Below are 22,518 nucleotides of genomic sequence, written 5' to 3'. Positions count from 1 at the left end.
CTAGTCATTAATTGTTTTCTATCAACTACAGTACAGGCGATATAAGAAAGGGATAGTTTAATTTTGTGTGTCTGGAATTAATAGTCTCATTAAAAGCAAAATGATATGTGTTTTTCATAACCATATATGCACTTGTTATTCTTCTTTTTTGTATTTATAAGTTGTAAAGATGGGAAAATAATTGTAGGGGTAAAAATAATGAGAAAATCAGTTGCTTCATGACAGTTATATATTCCCATGCATGGCCATTGATATGTTGCAAGAGTTTTGGGGGAATGGAAGAACTATATAATCACAGTCACAGGGGGGGAATGTATATTATTCAGATCAAATTACCACAATTCTGTGTATGTGTGCGTCCCATCGTCCGGATGGAAGAACTAAATGCTTATCTGATTGAAAAAAAACAATTGTTTATGATTCCACTCAAATAACCACGATATTCTGAGTGCCCCTCCCTCGTCCTTTTCCTTTTTATTTGGTTTCATTACAGAAGCCATAATTTGGCGAAATTTAGTTTCCGGCGTTTACCATTTCGGACTTGTCTTCATCAAATAAACATTACATTGGTGAGTTCATTGAGTGTTATTCATTTCACTTATATCATGAATCGTTTTATTTATAATTTAAGGAATGTATAAGATAGATAGCGTCTTGAAAATATAAATGAGACAGGTAACAAACGACCACGAATAGCGAACAAAACTAACTCCAACTTCCGCATGCAGATGCAGATCGGGATTGAGTCGGCGAGCTTGCCGTGGACGTGGTCCCGAAGCTTCGGCTTCAAACACTCGGCCCCTCCGGGAATCGCCGCGGACGGACTTCGCTGGGCCGGCCGGTGAAGCAGCTGCCCGCCGAAAATTTCAGGTGAAAAATTAAATCAAATGAAATAAAGGAAAGATATTGAGGCATTATCCTGGTTGGCATTATCATGAAATTGGGAACCAGTTCATAATTTTCACCGGATACTTTACTAATATTACCTTTATTACCTTTATTACCGGATCTACTGCCACTGGAAAAATGCAATTACTTATGCAGTCGTGTTTCCAGGTCTATCACTGTTGCTATCTCCATCTAACTATTAAAATAATGTGTGCCTGTGTGCTGTGCCAGAGTTACTATTCCCAAGGGTGAGTATATTGCACTGCAGACCAAAACTTGTCTAACTGTGACTTGAATCTGTTCAACGTTGATGCAGTAACTACTAACTATCTCTGCCGGCAAGGAGTTCCAGTCATTTACAACTCTGGCACTGAAAGTATTTTTTCTAACATCCAGTCTGCTTCTCTTCACATACAATTTGCATAGATGTCCACGTGTTGTCTGAGTTGATGCAGATGTAAAGAACATCTCCTTGTTCAAATCATCAATGCCATTGATGATCTTGTACGTATGTAATGTATCATATCCCCTCTTCGCATTCTGTACTGAATGGAAGGTAACTTCAAGGAACGAAGCCTTCTACTGTAGTCTTGATCTTTCAATGATGGCACCAACTTGGTCGCACGTCGCTGAACTTTTTCAATGGCTTTAAGGTCACAGACATACCTTGGGTGCCAAATAGCATTTCCATACTCAAGAATAGGTCTCACCAATGCTTTGTACAATTTAACAATGGTATATTTATCTCTATAAATGAAAGTACGCCTGATCAGAGCAAGTACACGGTTGGCTTTCAGTACGGCACTTGCAACATGGGAGTGGAACTTCAAGTCAGAGTCAATGATAACTCCTAAGTCTCTCTCTTCGCCGACATTTTCAAGCACAGTGTCATCAATCTTGTACTGAAAGTGTACGCTCTGCTTTCCTATGTGTAGAGACTTACACTTAGATGCATTGAAGTTTAGTTGCCATTTCTCTGACCACTCCACCAGCTTATCTAGATCATCCTGAAGTCGGTCACAGTCACTCCTTTGCTTGATTTCACGAAATAGTTTTGTGTCATCTGCATAAATCTTGACAATGCTGTCAACAACTTCAGGCAGGTCATTGATAAAGATCACAAACAAGGTGGGGCCGAGAACACTTCCCTGCGGAATTCCACTTTGGACAGGCAGCCACCGAGAAACTTTTCCATTAAGGGCAACTCTTTGTCTGCGTCTTAAAAGGAAACTATGTAGCCAATTCTTGATACAACCTGTAATACCATATGACTCAAGTTTATTCATGAGCCGCTGGTGAGGCACGGAGTCAAAAGCTTTACTGAAGTCAAGATAGATTGCATCCACTTTGTATCCTTCATCAAGAGTTGACGTCCAGAGCTCCATGACTTCTAACAGCTGTGTGACACATGATCTACTTGGTAGAAATCCATGCTGGGAGTCATGCAGGACATCATTCTCAACAAGGTGCTTAACAACAGCATCTCGTATGATTGATTCCAAAATCTTGCAAATGACTGAAGTTAGACTGATTGGTCTGTAGTTCTCTACAGCACTGCGGCTACCTTTTTTGTGAATGGGTGTTATGTTGGCATCTTTCCATGCCTGTGGGAGGACACCCTCTTTCAGTGACTTCCTGAAGATGAGTGTAAGGGGTACACATAGCGTTTCTGCTGTTTCTCTCAGAACTTTTGGGTGAAACCCATCAGGTCCTGCTGCCTTACAGGTCTTCAGCATTTTGAGTTTGTTCTTTACCATGCTTGGCCTTACTTCTACGTCAGACAACATGTTCCCTCTGTGTCTGTGATCTAGCAATGGGACTTGCTCTAAATCTTCTTCTGTAAAGACACTGCTGAAGAAGGCGTTGAACAATTCTACCTTTTCTTCGTCACTCTCAGCAGTAATTCCTTGATTGTTCTGCATCACTCCACATTTTGAACGATACTTCAGGGAACTGTTCACATACTTCCAAAATGCCTTTGGGTTTGCCTTGACATTTAGGGCAATGTCTTTTTCAAACTTCCTTCTGAGATTTCTTGTCATCTTACGCAGTTTGATAGCCTCACATCTTGATTTTCTGTAGTCAATCATATTTGCTTGTCCACCATCTCTAAATCTTTTCCAGGACTTGTATTTCTTACGCTGTTGCTTCAGAGCTTTCCTCGTCATCCATAATTTCTTTTTCTTCAATCAAATTCCCTTAGATTTTGGAATACATTTGTCAATGGCAGTTTGAAGACTACATGAGAAGAAATTCCATGCTTCATCTACGTTCATTTCATTCATTTCTTCATCCCAATCCACAACCATCATTGCATTGTTTATTGCCTGATAGTCTCCTTTATGGTAACGATACCGTTCTCCTTTACTTTTTCGCGACAAGACGTGACCGACCTACCTAACGTTACCTTTTATTTTGACTTTTCGAGTTTGCTCACTGCTTCACCACAGGCACAGCTGGTGCGCTGATTCTAATAAATGAATTTAATCCTTCAAAGAGCTTCGATCTGAACGATCTGAAAGATTGATTTCGTCGATGTCTTTTCTCTATACTCGCTAAAATGGGTACTAGCGCAGAGTTGTGTACACGCTGGTTCCCATTTCAGCGAGTAGAGTAAACTAGTTTACTCGCTACAAATGGGAACCAGCGTGGAAAATTCACATGATCGAGTTACGCTGGTTCCCATTTCAGCGAGTATAGTAAATATTAATCTACTCGCTAAAAAAGTCAAATGGGAACCAGCGTGGAAAACTCACCATCATGCCATAGAGTTGTTCACGCTGGTTCCCATTCAGCGAGTAGAGTAAACTAGTTTAATCTACTCACCAAAACATGCTGGTTCCCATTTCAGCGAGTAGGGTAAACTAGTTTAATCTACTCGCCAAAATGGGAACCAGCGTGGAAAACTCAGAGTTGTACATGCTGGTTCCCATTCATATTACTATTAAATGAGATTTATTTTGTCAGTGATGATTCTGACGAGATAATTTTCTCTGGTAAACTGTCTATCTACTCGTGAAAATGGAAACCAGCACAAAATCAGGATTTTCCATAGCTGGTTCCCATTTTGAAGAGTAGATAAAGACAAATTACTGATGAGATTTATTTTGTCAGTGATGATTCTGACAGAATAAATTTCTCTAGCTATGAAATTCGGCCGAATTTCATTGCTGGTTCCTATTTTCAGTGATGATTCTCTGACGAAATAAATCTCACTAATAAACTGTAAACCACTCATGAAATTTTTTGAAACTTTTATTATTCTATCTAGTTACAGTATTTTTTACAAGATTACTTTAAGTGATTTCCTCCTTTCAAGTTCTGAATATTAAAAAAAAAATAGTCCACTCTTCGCGTTCGTATTAGTGAGATGTGAGATATGTATAGCCTACTCTTTGTGAATTCCTAATGAGTTAAAGTGTTTTTCTGAGCAATCGGCCGCTCAAATTTATTTTCATAAGACAGCACTTCTTACAACGTGCCTACTTCTTTACTTCATCATATTCACAACATAACTTGTCGATATTAGGTTTGAGATCTCATTTTTCAAGCAACCATCATTTTTTTTTCTAAGATCTATTCCTTCTCATTTTTACTACCTCTCTCACCATTCTCTTAATCCTTTTTATCTAAATTTCACAAAATTTGATTCATTTCCATTTTGGATTCCCAATAAATTCAACTTTCTTTTTATTCAACATTGTAGATGGCAAGATGAATGGCGTGAAACCAATCAAGAAGGAACCGATAGAGGAACCACATACGGAAGGCATGATCAATGAATATCATACAATCATCATAAAGGAAGAAAACCTTGAAGAAAATGGATGGGGTGATGGTTTGGCAGTCTACCAAACAGAATCAATAAATGCAGGTAAATATAGAGTTGGTATAATTTAGGCTTCCAACTCTTGTTCATCGAGAGTGAGACTCACTAATTTTTGGTCATTTCCCTCTTAAATTCATGGAAATTTGTGTCATTTTCATGCACTTGACTTTTATTATCACTTTGACCCAAAAATTATGCCATTAGTAGTGTACTATGCAGGGGAGTGGTGACAGGTGTTCAACCCCCCCCCCCAAATTGGTGGTACGAAACGGCATAAAATTGGTGGTGAAGACCGGTTTTTTTTTTTTGTCTTCTTCCTTTTTGCTTGTCAATTTTTTCGGGGTAGGAAACTACCTAAAATTGGTGGTGAAGACCTTTTTTTTTTGGTTGTCAAAATTTCATTCAGCTTGAACCCCCTCCTCACCCACTTTACAATATACTGCATACGCTACTGAACTGTATGCCATTGTCCTATGGGAGTCTCACTCTCAACTAGTTATCCAATATTGGTAGTCATCATTTGATTGTATATGAATTTTAAAAATGTTTTTGTTTGAATGCAAAGTTTTAGATTTTCTTTCCAATTGACGTTAGGGGGCACTCTGTTTGCTTCTTGATTTTGGAATACGGTAATGCCAAGGGGTGTTATACAAAAGAGTTAAGTGTGAGTAACCCCCTTACACATGGTAAAAAATCGTGATTCCAGTGAAAAATAAGGCTAGTGACAAATATTTAGCACAGGTGAAACCAAACTAGAATTACGAACGCTAATCACAATAACGAATTCAAATTCTACTCCGGCGGTGAATTCCAGTTAAAGGTCAAGTCCACCCCAGGAAAATGCTAACTTGAATAAATAGAGAAAAATCAAACTAGCATAGTGCTGAAAATTTCATCAAAATCGGATGTAAAATAAGAAAGTTCTGACATTTTAAATTTTCGCTTATTTTTCACAAAACAGTGTTATGCACAACTGGTGGGTCAGTCGATGATGTCCATCACTATTTATTTTGTTTTTTATTGTTAGAATTATGCAATATTTCATTTTTTATAGATTTGACAATAAGGACCAACTTGAATGAACCATATTGTATTAAAGAATACTAACTTCACATGTTCAGGGAGGAATAAATTGTTGTATCACTTGACAATGAGGAGAAAATTAGAATATTTCATATAATGAAATACAAAAGAAATAGTGTGTGGATGACATAGTCTCCTCATTTGCATACCAGCCAGGATGTGCATATAAGTGTTTTGTGAAATTAAGCGAAACTTTAAAATGTCATAACTTTCTTATTTTATATCCGATTTTGATGAAATTTTCAGCGTTACTTTCGTTGGATTTTTCTCTTTTTATTCAAATCAACTTTTTGTTGGGGTGGACTTGTCCTTTAAGTTTCACTCAAATTACGGTACGAAATGTACATGTGAAAGGCTTGACCTCCAAAGCATCTTTTGGGGGGCGGAGCTTCCGTGTCCGTTCAAGCACTTCAGTAGATAATACAATTGTCATGCACTCATCATATCGATGCAGTGCTTTGATTGACAAGTCACCAAGGACATATACCGCCTTTGCTCTGGAATTCAAATTCAAATCACAGTTTTCAAATGAGCGTGTGAAAGGTCCAATGATTCTAAAGACGAATTGCAATCATCATTACAATGGTGATTCAAGATTCACGTGTGAAAAGGCCCTAAAAATCACACTTTGATTAATACCAATTGGGCTATTCCACGGTTACTCACGTTACATTTGGAGACACCTTGACTCATACTTGGAGCTGTTACTCCATTATTATTGATAGGAACTAAACATCTCTTTATCACAACAAAGTACACAGTCTGACTATCCTTTGTATAAAAACAAAACTTGGGAAATTTTATTATGCTCCTGGAAAATCTTTGAAATGTGTCGGTTACTCACGTTACATGATTTGGACATGCATAAAATGAAAAGTCGACCTAAGTGAAGAGTGTCCTCATACAAGGCTTTTATGAAAGTTGATTATATCCATTTCAAAGAAGTACATTAGGGAGACAAACTTTGTATATAATTAAAAAAATAAAGAACACATGGTTTTTGATAGGGGTTCAGATAAAGTGGTTACTCATGTTACGGTTAGTTGCTCACGTTACAACATAAATGTCACTAAAAATTCAATAATGTGTGTAAAATTCATGTTTCTGTTTCTGTAATAATGTGAGTAGGATTTCAGACACCAGTTTATGTTTAAAGTTAACATTCTGAATAAGTTTCCTCCTCTCTTTTACTTATTGGTCAGTATATTGGTAATGTATTCACTATTTCTGTACAAGATCTGGCTTGGGCTGTGTAAATAAAAAAATGTAAAACCCTCAACATCAATTAAAGAACCAGCTATGATTAGGCCTATAGGCAAACACAATTAAAATGTACAGTTCAGATGGGCTATACAGTACAAAGACACATTGAGCTTCCATTTCTTGATACTCTCCGTGTCATTTTAACCTGCATAATTTTGACTGTACTATACAGCTGATTAAAAAGTGTCTGTGAATTTAAAGTGTCCGCTATTATTAGCAATAGACGGTGGATCTAGTTTCTTTGACATGAAGAGTGTCAGTAATATTGATCCTTGCAGAATGACTGTCTAAGTAAAAATGAGATCCCGATACATGTACATCAACACTGGTAAATGAAAAAAAAAGCTAGAAACTGATCAACCAATCACACTGTCATATCAGGATTAGAAAAGGAGCAGGTTCTTCAAAGTCCATGCAAATTCTGTTTTCAACCAAAAATCATAAATGTATGATTATTTTTAGTTTTGCTGGTCTAAATGTATTTATTTTATGCCATTTATGATCTCAGAAGAGTACCCAACAAATTTCATTGAAAAAACAAAAGGTCCAAAAAACAATGAAATACATAAGAAATTGCAAAAAACAATAAAATGAATAAGAAATTTATCTGATATCGCAATTTTTTTTCAAGTACACTTGCTAGGAACACCAAAAAGAGTTTTTATACCACAAATTTGAACAATTAGGGCTTTATTGAAGGAGTAAGAGGGAAAAGTATGATTCGCTTACTTATTACGCATAAATTAGCAAAATCGCTTAATACCCATTTGCATGAAATAAATTACTGTACAGTTTTGTAGATTATGTCCAAGACAACCTGCGTGTCAATTTTCGGCGCAATCGTGTGGCCAATGGCCGAGATCTCAAGGGGGGGCTTGTGAGGCCCCCCCCCCCCCCCTTGGCCATATGAACTCCCAAATTACCCCGGCCTAGATAGGGTTAAGGGCATTCAATGTATTGTTCAAAGACACTTTAAAGTTTGGTTAATCTAAGCTTTGAGTCTTACTAATGCACTCTCGCATTGTGAATACTTCTACTAGTATTCGATTTTTGTGTGATTGTATGACCACTGATATTTTGATGAAAAAAGAGTCACATCAAAGAGGTGTACCCTCATTTTGCTTTTAATTAATCAAAAATAACTTCACAACTCACCATGAGAATTAAAACTTGATATCCCACAGAAAATGTTACCTAACTTCATAATTTTTACTGGTTACTCACGTTACATGATGGTTACTCACGTTACACAGTTACTCACGTTACAGTTTTTCTTCATCATTTTTATAAAAATTTGTATTTTTTAATGATTTTGATAGTCATCACCATGTCAAAGATTGTTTGAAGGAAGAGAATTTAAAATCCCACCAATTAACTGTGAAGAATTTTTCTCCCAGAAAACAAAGTCAGTTTTTTGGGTTACTCACGTTACATCACCTGAGCAGGTTGCAATATTTATTTTTGAACTAAGTACTACAAATTTAATTGAAAATATGTTGTGTATTTTAAGTAATTTGACTCTTTTAAACTTCAGAAATATATGAAGTGGTATGATGTTGCAATAACAAATGGGAATAAGGCATATTTAATTTTTCACTATATTTCTTGTATTTTGGTACAGAATGGAAGACAACTTTTGACAATTTTTTTCCAAAGTATACATATGAAAATAATCTTTTTATTTTTTGTTCCTGAAATTATCATGTATAAAGGACTTAAAGTATTTAAAAATTCAAGAAAATATTGAATTTGAATTTTTAAGCTCATGTCCACCAACCTATGGAATTGCCCAATTGCATTTGGTTTACAACACTTCACTGCTTTGGTTCATGAGCACCACTGTGTGTGTATTAATCAAAGAGAAACTGAAAGAGTTAAAAAATGTTTTAAATCTCTCCAGACAGACAGATTTCAGCTGTCTAAATATGCGCATGCTCATAGATGATATTCATTCTCTTCCTTCATGGTTTCTTGTTTTCTCCAGGTAGCCAGAAAACCACAAATAAGGTATCTTCAGGACTGGTGAAGACGGAGGTTCAGTCGGAATCCGAGGTTGAGTCCAAACCTCTTCAACTTATTGGTGAAGCGTCTCTGAGCTGCACTGATGGCACACCAACCCCTAACAATGGTGAGGACACAGACAGTATTAAGATAGGAGAGTCTTGCCACCAGTGTTGCATATGCAACGTTGCTTTCAACTTCAAAGACCAACTGCAGGAGCATGTGAAAACACACGGGAAAGACTTAAAGTATGCGTGCCATGTTTGTAACGAGGGATTCGCCCATGGCGGTCTGCTGCGGGAGCACATGAATAGCCACCCAGGAGAAAAGCCATTCAAGTGCTCCGTATGCAACAAGGGATACTTCAAGAGGAGCACGCTGGCTGTTCACGTTGCGACGCACATCGGAGCACAATCCTTCAAGTGCTCGGTGTGCGATGAGCTTTTTTCCGAGAGTGAGCTTCTGAAGGACCACATGACGACCCACAACAAGAAGCTACGCTACACATGCTCCATCTGCGGTAAGGGATTCCACCGTACCAGAAACCTTGATGACCACATAAGAACCCATACGGGGGAAAAGCCTTTTAAATGTCCAGTCTGTCCAAAGAGCTTCTCACAGCGGAGTGGGGTTAGGAAGCATATGACAGTCCACAGCGGGGAGAAACCGCATCAATGCAAAGTCTGCAAGAGGTGCTTTGCACGGTCAGAAGGCCTTGTGGTTCACATGAGGACCCATACCAAAGAACAACCTTACCAGTGCACAGTATGCAACAAACGATTCTCTCACGGCAGTAGTCTTTCAGAACACATGGGTACGCACATCGGCGATGCTCCGTTGCATTGCTCTGTTTGTAACAAGGGATTTTATTACAACAGTGGGTTGGTGTCCCACATGCGGATCCACACGGGAAAGAAACCCTATGCGTGCCAAGACTGCGACAAGGTCTTCCCTCGGTTGAGTAGCCTGAGGAGCCATAGAAGAACCCACAGCGGGGAGAAACCATACATTTGCACTATCTGCAAGAAGGGGTTTGGCCAGAGCAGCGGCCTCGCCACTCACATGCGTGTCCATACTGGCGAAAAGCCCTACAAATGCACTATCTGCGACAAGAAGTACGCCCAGAGCGGACTCCTGACGATACACATGCGTATCCATACTGGAGAGAATCCCTACAAATGCACCTACTGCAAGAAGGCGTTCACGGCGAAGAAGACGCTGACAAAGCACCTGCGAACACATACGGGAGAAAAACCCTTCAAATGTGATGTCTGCAAAAAGGAGTTTTCTCGCTGGGATGGCCTCTCGAACCATAAAAAGATCCACACAGGGGAGAAGAAGCACAAGTGTACCATCTGCAGCAAGCGCTTCACGCAGAACACAGGACTCATCACACACATGCGGACTCACACGGGTGATCGACCTTACAAGTGCTCTGTGTGTGATAACAGGTTTGCACAGAGCGGGACGTTGGTGGTTCACATGCGAACTCATACTGGGGAGAAGCCGTATGAGTGTGCTCTATGTGGCAAGAAATTTCCCCAGAGTGGTCATTTGACGTTGCACATGGCAACCCATACGCTAGATGATCCTTGATAGAGAACAAGACAACATTTGACCCTCAGGGAAAAAGATCACATTCATATCTGTTTGGTTTATATTTATGTCCAATAACACAGTCTGCTTGTGGGGATGTTTAACAAAGATAATCTGCGATTATAAAGATCTGTATTTAGATCGTCAGTTGAATGTGGAATATTTAACGCATCACCGCATTAATCAGAGTCATGATTAATCCTCAAAGCATGTGAATTAAAACAGAAAATCAAAGATATTCCTTATTAGATATCATGTGTGGGTTTGCACTTTAATGTAAGCATATCTTTATTGAATTGCACTTACATGTATGTAACTCTTTTGTTGTGGAACCCCCATAGTCTCATGTATCAAAGGTCAAGAAAACCGTTCTACTTATCATTCCAAATTTCTTTTCATTTGATGAAGGATGTTATCACTATATATGCCCGGTCATTTATTTAATACTGGGGAGCGTTTCATCAAATTTTTCATCCGACAAGTTGTCGTATCTGACAACTCATTGAATTTGATTGGCTGAGAAGTATGGTTACTATGGTAACTCGGATAAAAGGGGACTTGTCAGATAAAACAATGACAAGTCCTTACCTGAAACGCTCCCGTTTTCAATCAAGTGATTACAAGTTTGGTGCTGAAAGCTGGGGTTGGGGTCAAACAACACCAGCTACACAACTAAACATGCAGTGAGGTTAATGTTTGGAGGGATGTCACCTGGCTTTGAGCTATCAATTGCATGAATGGTATCATTAATTTCAAGCATGGTGTTTTCTTTTTATAAATCTGATGTTGGTGTAAAGGCAACACCAGCCACAACACTAAAAGTAAAGTTGGTCACTGTTGGTGTTGGGAGGGATGTCACCTGGTGTTGGGTTATTACTTATAAGAATGGTCTATAAATCTGGTTATACAGCGTGTCTCTAAAAAAAGTAAACCCAACTTCAATGGCAAATTTTCAGAAAACTAAAAAATATTTACACATTATTTTTTCACGGTTAGATAGTCCAATAAGTCCTCTGTCCAATTATATCACTAAGGTTATCTAACTCTTATGCATGACTGAGCATGATTCAACTTAGTGAACTGGTGTCAAATCATCACTGTGGCAAGTTATTTCTTGTTATTGTCATGCATTCAAGGCCTATTTGAAGTCAAATGTTTGTCACATGTTAGGCCTATGATTAAATCATCACTGTGGCAAGTTATTTCTTGCTATTGTCATGCATTCAAGGCCTATTTGAAGTTAAATTTTGGTCACATGTTAGGCCTATAATTTCATAACAACTTCAGCAAAGGTTGTTCCTAACACAGGCACACTTCACATGCTTTTCAAACATGGTACAGTTGACAATTGAGCAGAGAGTATTCCTGGTAACTCAATACCAGGAAACAAGAAGTTTCGTGGAAGTTCAAGAGGCTTTTCGGGTGCAGTTCCCCGAGAGGCAGCCTCCAACAAAAGGGCCATCTGGTACAATGTGAGAAAGTATGCTGATCACGGAACCACTGAGTTTAACTTCAAATAGGCCTTGAATGCATGAAAATAACAAGAAATAACTTGCCACAGTGATGATTTGACACCAGTTCACTAAGTTGAATCATGCTCAGTCATGCATGAGAGTTAGATAACCTAAGTGATGTAATTGGACAGAAGACTTATTGGACTATCTAACAATTAAAAAATAATGTGTAAATATTTTTTAGTTTTCTGAAAATTTGCCGTCGAAGTTGGGTTTACTTTTTTTAGAGACACACTGTAGTGTCAAGGCAATGCCAGCCACAACACTTACCTGAAGTAAGGTTGGTTTTATAAATCTGGTGCTGGTGTAAAGGCAACACCAACACCAGCCCCAACTCTAAACTTGAAGTAAAGTTGGTCATTGTTGGTGTTGGGCGGATATCACCTGATGTTGAGCTATGAATAGCGTAAATGACATTTTTTTTTAAATTTCAAGCATGATATATAAATCTGGTGTTGGTTTAAAGGCAACACCAGCTTCAACGCTAAACCCAAGGTAATGTAAGGTTGGTCTTGGGAGTAATGTTTATCTGGTGTTGACCTAAATGTATCAAAAGCATACCCAGTATCATTAATTCCTAACAAGGTGTTTAAATCAGGAGTGTTGGGGTATTCAACTGTTTGGACTGACCTTGGAAAGTATGACATATTCGTTATGAGTTGAAGGCTAATGTTGAGTGTTCATCTGCTGGATTTGAAGTGTTGATGAACGACTTCTAATGTCACTATTCCCCAACATCATCCAAAAGAGATTGGGAAAATCATGATTTCAAGTTAAATGACCAAGAAAGTCATTTATTTCTCTCAAGTTTTGGCACATTTACTCTTAAGAAATTATAAGAAACAATGTTAACTAGAAAGTTTTGTGAAATTTTAAAGAAATTCATGTTTATTCTCAAGTCAATTTTTAGGTACATGCAGACATGGGGTCTCTATTTCATATACATTGGTCAGCCAAGCTCTTGAGATTAATCTGTATGGCCCTCTTTCTGAAGTCAGGTTTAACTTAGAGCACGGTCTAACTCTGTGCTAGAATTATGCAAAACATGCCAAAAACTGTGTTTACATTGTATATTTCTTATTTTTACTATTTTGTTTCCCCCTTGTTTTTACAATGACGAAAAATACTTCAGTTATCATTCCCAGCAGTTATGAATGATTTGAGTGTCATGTGAGTTAATAATTCAATGTGTACTAATAGAGATTTGTGCCCCAGTTGGCTCTCCATAGTTCAACCACAACTTTAAACCATGGTTTAATTTAAATCCGAGTTCAGAATACGGGCCTCTTGAGTTTTACTCACAATATAATTGCATCATGTATTATGAAACATGCATATGATATCAGTGAATTTAAACTTGATTGTTGTTTAACGTATACGCATGTATGACAGAGAAATATTTTTTTTATGCAGGGTGAAATTAATTTGTATAACAAGTGCCATTATGAAAGCAATAAAGCAAACGTTCGATGTAGGTTTGGGGTGTCAACAGACAGGATAATATTTCAAGCTGAAAATCATTTATACTTAAATAGGCAATGTTGTATAAATTTATTAAAATTATGAGCATGTTGTAATGATTGATAGGGGTCTTATCACAAGAGTTGTCTACATAAAAATAATTTCTGTTTAATAGCCTTATCTAATAAAGCTTGCCTTTGGTTTGAAAGCATGTCCTGAAAATGCATAGTTGACTTCAAATTGGATTAACCCTATTGACGCCTAAGAAGACTGGGGGCTGATTCAGCCCCCCCCCCCTTATGATCTCGGCTGTGGATCACGACAAAATTGACATGCGCGTTACCCGCGATTTGTTCAGAAATTCATGTATTTGAGCAATTTTTGGTCTGCATGCAGTTACGAAATGTGCAATTTCGGAACCTTGTAATTGGGGATCACAATTTTGGTCTCAAAAGTTGCGCGAGACTTAAAAGTAAAAAGTCAGCGAGCGACGTGGTCATAAGATTTTGTGCGGCAGATTTATCGCAAAAAAATGTCGAGGGGGGCTGAATGCCCCCCCCCCCAGTCTACAACGACTAGTGTTTTTCGAGTGTGTATATTTCAGTTTACATTGAAGATCAGGGTAAGGAGGAAAATAATTGTGCAAGTGCGTAACACTCGGCCTCTTGGAACCTCCCAAATTGACATAATTTATTTGATCAATTCAGCAATGATAGTGTTCTTATGGTATGTGCATATATCTCATTGATTGAAAGTAATGAATGTGAAAAATTAATATATTTATTTTCCTTGAAATTTATATTAATTCAACTCTGACCATGTTTGTTTACTTTCTATTGAATCAAATGTCTTGCTGGAAAAATATGAATTTTAATTTTGTAGAAAAATTGCTTATATTCAATGAAATTGGCAACTAAAATATTTGAATTCAGCTTTATTTTTCTCATATTAAGGATGAAATTCCATTTGTGTGATAAGGATAATGGCTTAGCCGGTAATACTAATGGGTTGTATTAAATGAGAATGAAACTCTTGGAGCAAGTTAGCTTTTGTGAAAGCAGAAAAATCAAAGAATAAGATCAACAAAAGTTTGAGTAAAATAGGACTAGCAATAGAAGAGTTATGAGCATTTGAATGTCGAGATCACTAATGCTACGGAGATCCTCCCATTGGCAAAGCGACCAAGATCTATGATGTCACAGATGAACAACTCTCCCCTTTTGGACACTGAAAATATATCCCAAAACATCTCTTTTTGCTCATTCTAATCATATGACAAACGATTCATCAATGATATAATGTTGTGAAACATCTGTACTTGTCCTCTCATAAAGAGAACACCTCACCTTGTGATAGACTCTATAAAAGTGAGAAGATAAGTGACATAAGTACTAAAGTAATGAGGGAGTTGTACGTGTGTGACATCACAGATCTTGGTCGCATTGCCAATAGGAGGATCTACATGGCATTAGTGATCTCAATATTCAAATGCTTTCTTATTCATTCAATCTTCCTCAAACTTTCAACAATATGTTTCTTTGATTTTTCTCTTTGATATGGATTCAGCTGGTTTCAAGGGTTTCATTCTCCTTTAACATTGTCTTTTGTCCTCTATTTCAGCTCTTTTTTTTTTATTATGTTTTTATTGTTTTCATAAAATTTCAGCTTTTTGTTTTGCTTATGGTATATAAGGATGAAATTACGTTTCTTTGATTAAATTCAGTTAATCTTCTTTGGAGGAAATAATTATTGATCATATTTTTATTAATGTTATTATTCTGTTTTACTTCTGTAATAGAAAAAGAGATGATAATATCATAATATATAACATTTTTTAGTAGAGTGTGCCTTCTATTTAGTTTTCTATTCAGAGGCGCAGAGGGAATTATTACACGGAAGGGGGGGGTTGTTATTTGAAATATGATGAGAATGGATATGTCTTAAGGTTGGCTTTGAATGAATCTATAGACATAGGGCCTTTTCACACGTGAATCTTGAATTCATAGTATTGATGATTGCGATTTGTCATTAGAATCATTGGAACTTTCACATGCTCCCTCAAAAACTGATTTGAATTTGAATTCCCGAGCGAAGGCGGTATGTGTCCTTTGTGTCTTGTCATTCAAAGCACTGCATCGATACGATGAGTGCATGACAATTGTATTATCTACTGAAGTGCTTGAAAGGACAAGTAAGCTCTGCCCCCCAAAAGATGTTTTTGAGGTCAAGCCTTTCACACGTACAATTTGTACCGTAATTTGAGTGAAACTTATCTGGAATTCACCTCAGGAGTAGAATTTAAATTTGTGATTGTGATTAGCATTCGTGATTCGAGTTTGGTTTCACACATGCTAAAATTTTGTCATTAGCCTTATTTTTTACTGGAATCATCATTCAAATTAGTTATTACGTTTTTTTTTACCTTGTGAAAGGGCGGTTAAAGTCCTTGATAAAAATCCTATTCGTTTAAGACAAAAAAATCAATTTAATTGTATGAATATGTTGAAGTATTTCATTAAGCACCATGCCAGTGATTTTCACGTACCGGTACTAAATATGCTCTGAGCCAATCAGATACAAGGATTTCGGTAGCTTATAACAATAGCCAGTGAAAAATCATTGACAAAACTTTTGTTTGATGAAATGCTCCCACAGAGATACCGTACCTTTTAAACCTACAATGCCTGTGCAGAGGAGCCCAGAATTTGATCTCCCTTTGTCATGCAAAAAAATCAAAAGACCATCGAGTATGCCATGGTTGACCATATTATCACTGATGGATACGTACAGTGCTGGGAAAAGATACACAGGGACACTGGGTGATTTCGCCCCCAAATGCTCAAAAGAGACCATCTTACAAAGAGTTATGATTGATCCAATCAATCGTAACTCTATGGAAATCCATCAGTATCATAATTTTTTCTACAGGAAATTTGTAAAATGTCTTTTGTAGACAAAGGAGAACACACCAAATTGTCAAGAAATCAATGAATTATGGATATAAAATTTCTAGAATTTTTTTTTGAACAAACAAGCATTTTATATGTTGATGAACATTGCTGGCCGTCCATAGTTACGATTGATTGGATCAATCGCAAGTCTTTGTAAGATCGGCCCTGGAAACTAACATTAAAGACCCCTGATGAATCCTCATTCACTGCAATATTAATGCTTATCCAGTGTTGTAGGTTTGCACATAAGCTTGTGAAAAAGTAGCCCCCCAAAATGAATGTTTTGCCTGATAAAGTAATTTATTTCCACCAAAAGTAAGGGTTGAATTATCACGTTTATATTGCAATGGTCTAGGTCACCTACAAAATATAGTGTTCAAGTATTTAACCTTCATAAGTTGAGATTTGATGTCATGCAAGTCGCAATCGAATGTCTTTAAACACAGGTCACTATCGAATGTCTGTAAACACAGGTCACAATGGAATGTCTGTAAACACAGGTCACAATCAAATGTCTTTAAACACAAGTCACTATCGAATGTCTGGAAACACAGGTCACTATCAAATGTCTTTAAACACAAGTCACTATCGAATGTCTGTAAACACAGGTCACAATGGAATGTCTGTAAACACAGGTCACAATCAAATGTCTGTAAACACAGGTCACAATCAAATGTCTTTAAACACAAGTCACTATCGAATGTCTGGAAACACAGGTCACTATCGAATGTCTTTAAACACAGGTCACTATCGAATGTCTTTAAACACAGGTCACTATCGAATGTCTGTAAACACAGGTCACAATCAAATGTCTTTAAACACAGGTCACTATCGAATGTCTGTAAACACAAGTCACTATCGAATGTCTGTAAACACAGGTCACAATCAAATGTCTTTAAACACAGGTCACTATCGAATGTCTGTAAACACAGGTCACAATCAAATGTCTTTAAACACAGGTCACTATCGAATGTCTGTAAACACAGGTCACAATGGAATGTCTGTAAACACAAGTCACTATCGAATGTCTGTAAACACAGGTCACAATCAAATGTCTTTAAACACAGGTCACTATCGAATGTCTGTAAACACAGGTCACAATGGAATGTCTGTAAACACAAGTCACTATCGAATGTCTGTAAACACAGGTCACAATCAAATGTCTTTAAACACAGGTCACTATCGAATGTCTGTAAACACAGGTCACAATGGAATGTCTATAAACACAAGTCACAATCGAATATCTGTAAACACAAGTCACTATCGAATGTCTGTAAACACAAGTCACTATCGAATATCTGTAAACACAAGTCACAATCGAATGTCTTTTACATGTACCTCTTTTATTAAATACTTGATCTAAACACATTTTATACTATTTGATATATGGTTATTGGTCTGTTAATATCATACATTCTATTGGTATTACTGGAAAATATTAAAAAGGATATAGAAAACACTTTAAAACATACATGTATTATTATTATGTCAGTGATGGAGTTTGCCCGGGGGGGGGGCCACTTACATTGATGAGTGGATACCATGCGCGACCAAAAAAACACATAAAAAGGATGTCTTTTTCAAGATGGGGCACGTTACGTAATAAGGGTGTCAAAAACACTAAAATCATGAAAAAAGGGTATCTATTTTGCTAGGAAAGCTACGTGTTTAGGGTCAAATTTGCGAGGATATAAAAAAGACTAAAATGTTTTATAAAGGATGTACTTTTTTCCCAGCATTCAACACTACATGTTTAGAGTCCGATTTGCGCGAGGTGTGGGAGGTGGGGCCGTAGTAAACCCAATGATGTACAAACCGACGTCTGTGACATAGACCTCTATAACAATTAAAATTGTTTAGAGGTTCAATTCAGAGAATACTTGCCAAGAGTCGTTTTGTTTCCAATACTTGTTAGGGTAGGGTTTCACACACCAATAATTGTTTAGGGGTGCATTTTCAGATTATGGAAAATACTTGTTTAGGGTGCTTTTCGAGCTAGACCCCATGGTGGCGCATATGGTATCCACTCGTCAATGGAATTTGCTGAGTGGCTTTTGGCCGAGTATTTTGCTATTCAGTCAACTACCTGGCCCGAGTCTGTCTTGCGTGCAGTTTACAAATGTTCATGTTGGCAGTCATACATACTGCGCACAGATGGATACTTAAACTTGGTTGTAAGAATGGTTTTAAGTATTTTTGCTTAACTTTAGCCTGATAAAGATGTCTGAATGCGAGTTCAAGCATTTAGCTTAGCCTAGTAAAATGCTAAGTAAAATACTTGCCTATGAATATAATCTATACTTTCAACTGAATAACTGGCCCAAGTAAATATTAACCGAGTGTTCTTAATTATTTCAAAGCCTTTTGGTCTGGAGACAGATATTTATTCAGATGAAGAGAAGTACAGGCGAGATGGAAATCTGGTTATTTATATGGGGTATGCCCAGATTTAACCCGTATGAAACCCACATGTTGGATAGTGTTTACATGGGTTTTAATCGATCACCCATGTGAACACGGCATAACCATCCACAACACAATCAACTACTATTCATATCACCCATGTGAACACATAACCATTCACAACACAATCACTATCAAATCACAATGTGAACACTTAACCATTCACAACACGATCAACCACTACCAAATCACCATGTGAAGACAGCATAACCATTCACAACACAATCAACCACTATTTATATCACCAATAGGTGAACACATCATAACCATTCACAACATGATCAACCACTATCGAATCACCCATATGAACACATCATAACCATTCGCAACATGATCTAAACCATATGATAGTGGTTGATCATGTTGTGAATGGTTTATTTTCAATTCGTCTAATTGCCAACTCGTCTACTATCATTTGGTCTATCATCAGTTCGTCCACTCACCACATGGTCTACTTTCTGGAAATGCCATTCTGTCTAATAACCAGTTGGTCCAATAGCCATTTTGTCCATATACCATTTGGTCTACTTGGACCAAGTGTTAATTGGGCGAAATGAATGAAAATAAGATTGATATTAGACCAACTGGTTGTTAGACGAAATGTTGGACGGGATGGCATTAGACTAAATGAAAGTAGACCATGTGGTGAATGGACGAGTTGGCAGGGGACAGATTGGCAATTTAACTATCATATCACCCATATGAACACTGCACAGGGCACTGGCGGATCCAGGGGGGGGGGACACAGCCGGCCCGTGCTACCCCTTTTTGAGAATTAAAATTTGTAATGTAAAAATGCCATTGTGTGTCCCCTCTTTTGAAAGTTTTTTTCTTTTGCTTGTCAAATTTTTTCAGGTTCGAAATATCCTAAATTTTTGGTTAAAAACCTTTTGTTTTTTGCTCTTCAAAATTTTCCTCCAAAAAATGTGCCCCCCCCCCCCCATTTTGGAAAATCCTGGATCCGCCCCTGGCCCAGGGGATAGTGAATGTTCACGGGATGATTTCTATGATTGATTCCATTATTTATTGTGCATTGATTATTGATCCAATGTAGAAATTAAGCTCCATGATTAATCGCTAAGCTTCATGTTAGAACTGAATATACTGAGTGGCCCGTATTCTGAAGTCGGGTTCAATTTAAAGAGAAATGCCAGTAGTTGCAGTAAACACTGATTTCATAAGAAAGTCTGTAAAACCAGGCTTAATTGTCAGTATATCATCGAGGATCTAGATCTAGTACAGTTACATAAACTGAACTTACTGAAATCTTGAAATCTACGCAGAAAAATGTTCACACTGAAGATCACCAACACAGATAAGTGCACGTGGGACAGTGTATTATTATTGCTTTGAATGTCGGCCCGACGCTTGACAATTTCTTCCAGAATCCTTTGGCACATATTTTTTATTTATACAAACAGACACTTTGGTGGTCATTTCATAAAATTCTGTACGAACTCATTTTGATATCGTTACCACAACTGGCATTTACCTTTAAACTCTGGTTTAAAGTTATGGTTTAACTATGGATAGCCAATAGTGGCATAAATCTCTAGCAGTATTATTTCAATGCATCAGCTCGTTTTTCTCTCGAATCATTCTTAACTGTTCCAGAAGGATAAATATGATAGCTTTCTTCAAAATTCATGAGTAAGGAAAGAGCAAAGTAAACATAAAAAACATACAATGTAAGAACAATTTTGACATTTCTATTGGCTTTGACATTACTTTAGCCGAGTTAGACCGTGACCCAAGTTAAACCCGACTTTAGAATACGGGCCAGTATTTACCAATGCATGTATAGTAAACCGTTTTATCTTTTGTAATTCTTGCAATTGAGGATTTGATTTCTCGATATCAAGAAATATGGCTTTCCATATGCTGGCTTAATTTCCAGGACTTAAATAGCACCAACTAATTATATCTTTGAACCTGGACCCCGTTGCATATAAGTTACTAATATGGTAAATTTGCGGGCCATCCAATGTTAACTACCATGGTAACGCTGATCACCAACCAATCAAAATCAAGTTATCATTGGTTGTTAAAGGTCAAGTCCACCCCCTGAGAAATGATGAATTAAATAAATAGAGAAAAATAAAACTCACATAACGCTGAAATTTCATCAAAATTGGATGTAAAATAAGAAATGGCATTTTAAAGTTTTGCTTATTTTTCACAAAACAGTGATATGCACAATTCAGTATCATGCAAATGAGTCAGTTGATGATGTCCATCACTCACTATTTCTTTTGTTTGTTATTGTTTGAATTATACAATATTTCCTTTTTTATAGATTTGACAATAAGAACCAATTTGACTGAACCATATATTATTACACAATGCTAATTCGACATGTTCAGCCAGGAATTAAACATTGTTTCAAGTGACAATGAGAAAATCAGACCAAGATGTGAATATAACTGTTTTGTGAAATTAGGCGAAACTTTAAAATATCACAACTCTCTTATTTAACATCCGATTCTGATGAAATTTTCAGCGTTATGCTGGTTTGATTTTTCTCTTTTTATTCAAAACAACTTTTTGCTGGGTGGACTTGTCCTTTAAGTTACCATACTGGTAACTTTTAAAGGTCAAGTCCACCCCAGAAAAATGATGATTTGAATAAAAAGAGAAAAATCCAACGAGCAAAACGCTAAAAATTTCATCAAAATCGGATATAAAATAAGAAAGTTATGACATTTTAAAGTTTCGCTTATTTTTCACAAAACAATTATATGCACATCTCAGTGACATGCAAATGAGACAGTCGATGAGGTCCATCACTCACTATTTCTTTTGTTTTTTATTGTTTGAATTATACAATATTTCATTTTTTACAGATTTGACCATAGAGACTGACTTTACTGAACCATATAGTATTAAAACAATGCTAATTCCACGTGTTCAGGGAGGAATTAATCTTTGTTTAACTTGACAATGATGAGAAAATTAGAATATTTTATATTTCATATAATGAAATACAAAAGAAATAGTGAGTGGATGACGTCATCAGTCTCCTCATTTGCATACCGACCAGGATGTACATATAACTGTTTTGTGAAATTAAGCAAAACTTTAAACTGTCATAACTTTCTTATTTTACATCCGATTTTGATGAAATTTTCAGTGTTATGCTGGTTGGATTTTTCTCTATTTATTCAAATCAACTAATGGTTGGGGTGGACTTTTCCTTTAAGCAACGGAGCCCCCAATATTACCAAATGATAGGCCAGTTATAAAATGATTTGAATCACGACATCTAGTTAATGGAGTCCACATTTGGAATGCATACGTTATATATTGCTAACGTACAGCAGGAAGACATCCACACTGCTTTTCAGCATTCTATAAAAAAATTACAGATAAAGTAAAATTATAAAATATTCTCCTAACTTAGATTTTAAAAACCTGGCCTATCACTCGAGAGAAAATTGTTGCCAGTATTATGGGATAGCTTGTACGGCAA

General features: G+C 37.0%; 1 protein-coding gene across 2 annotated transcripts; it reads left to right on the top strand.

Annotated features, from left to right (window-relative positions):
* The first annotated feature begins 473 nt into the window (after positions 1-473).
* Positions 474-18,053, top strand: LOC129263655 (gastrula zinc finger protein XlCGF57.1-like). 2 transcript variants are annotated; one of them, XR_010293954.1, is made up of 4 exons: positions 474-569; positions 4,595-4,762; positions 9,048-17,680; positions 17,735-18,053. XR_010293954.1 is itself a non-coding variant. In XM_054901555.2 (3 exons), exons 2-3 carry the CDS (start codon positions 4,603-4,605, stop codon positions 10,658-10,660), a joined length of 1,773 nt encoding a protein of 590 aa, XP_054757530.2. In that variant the 5' UTR covers positions 474-569; positions 4,595-4,602; the 3' UTR covers positions 10,661-18,053. The 2 variants fall into 2 exon arrangements, 1 of the variants encoding a protein (XP_054757530.2); XM_054901555.2 differs by having other exon boundaries at positions 9,048-18,053.
* The last annotated feature ends 4,465 nt before the right edge of the window (positions 18,054-22,518 follow it).

The sequence above is a fragment of the Lytechinus pictus genome, chromosome 6 (assembly GCF_037042905.1).
Source record: "Lytechinus pictus isolate F3 Inbred chromosome 6, Lp3.0, whole genome shotgun sequence".
In the NCBI taxonomy this organism is placed as follows: Eukaryota; Metazoa; Echinodermata; class Echinoidea; order Temnopleuroida; family Toxopneustidae; genus Lytechinus; species Lytechinus pictus.
This window is presented reverse-complemented; position numbering and strand designations above follow the sequence as displayed.

Excerpts from the sequence above, each read along its gene's own strand:
- LOC129263655 (XM_054901555.2), top strand. The coding sequence starts at position 4,603 with ATGAATGGCGTGAAACCAATCAAGAAGGAACCGATAGAGGAACCACAT. Across the intron at positions 4,763-9,047 it reads AACAGAATCAATAAATGCAG|GTAGCCAGAAAACCACAAAT; the intron begins GTAAATATAGAG and ends TGTTTTCTCCAG.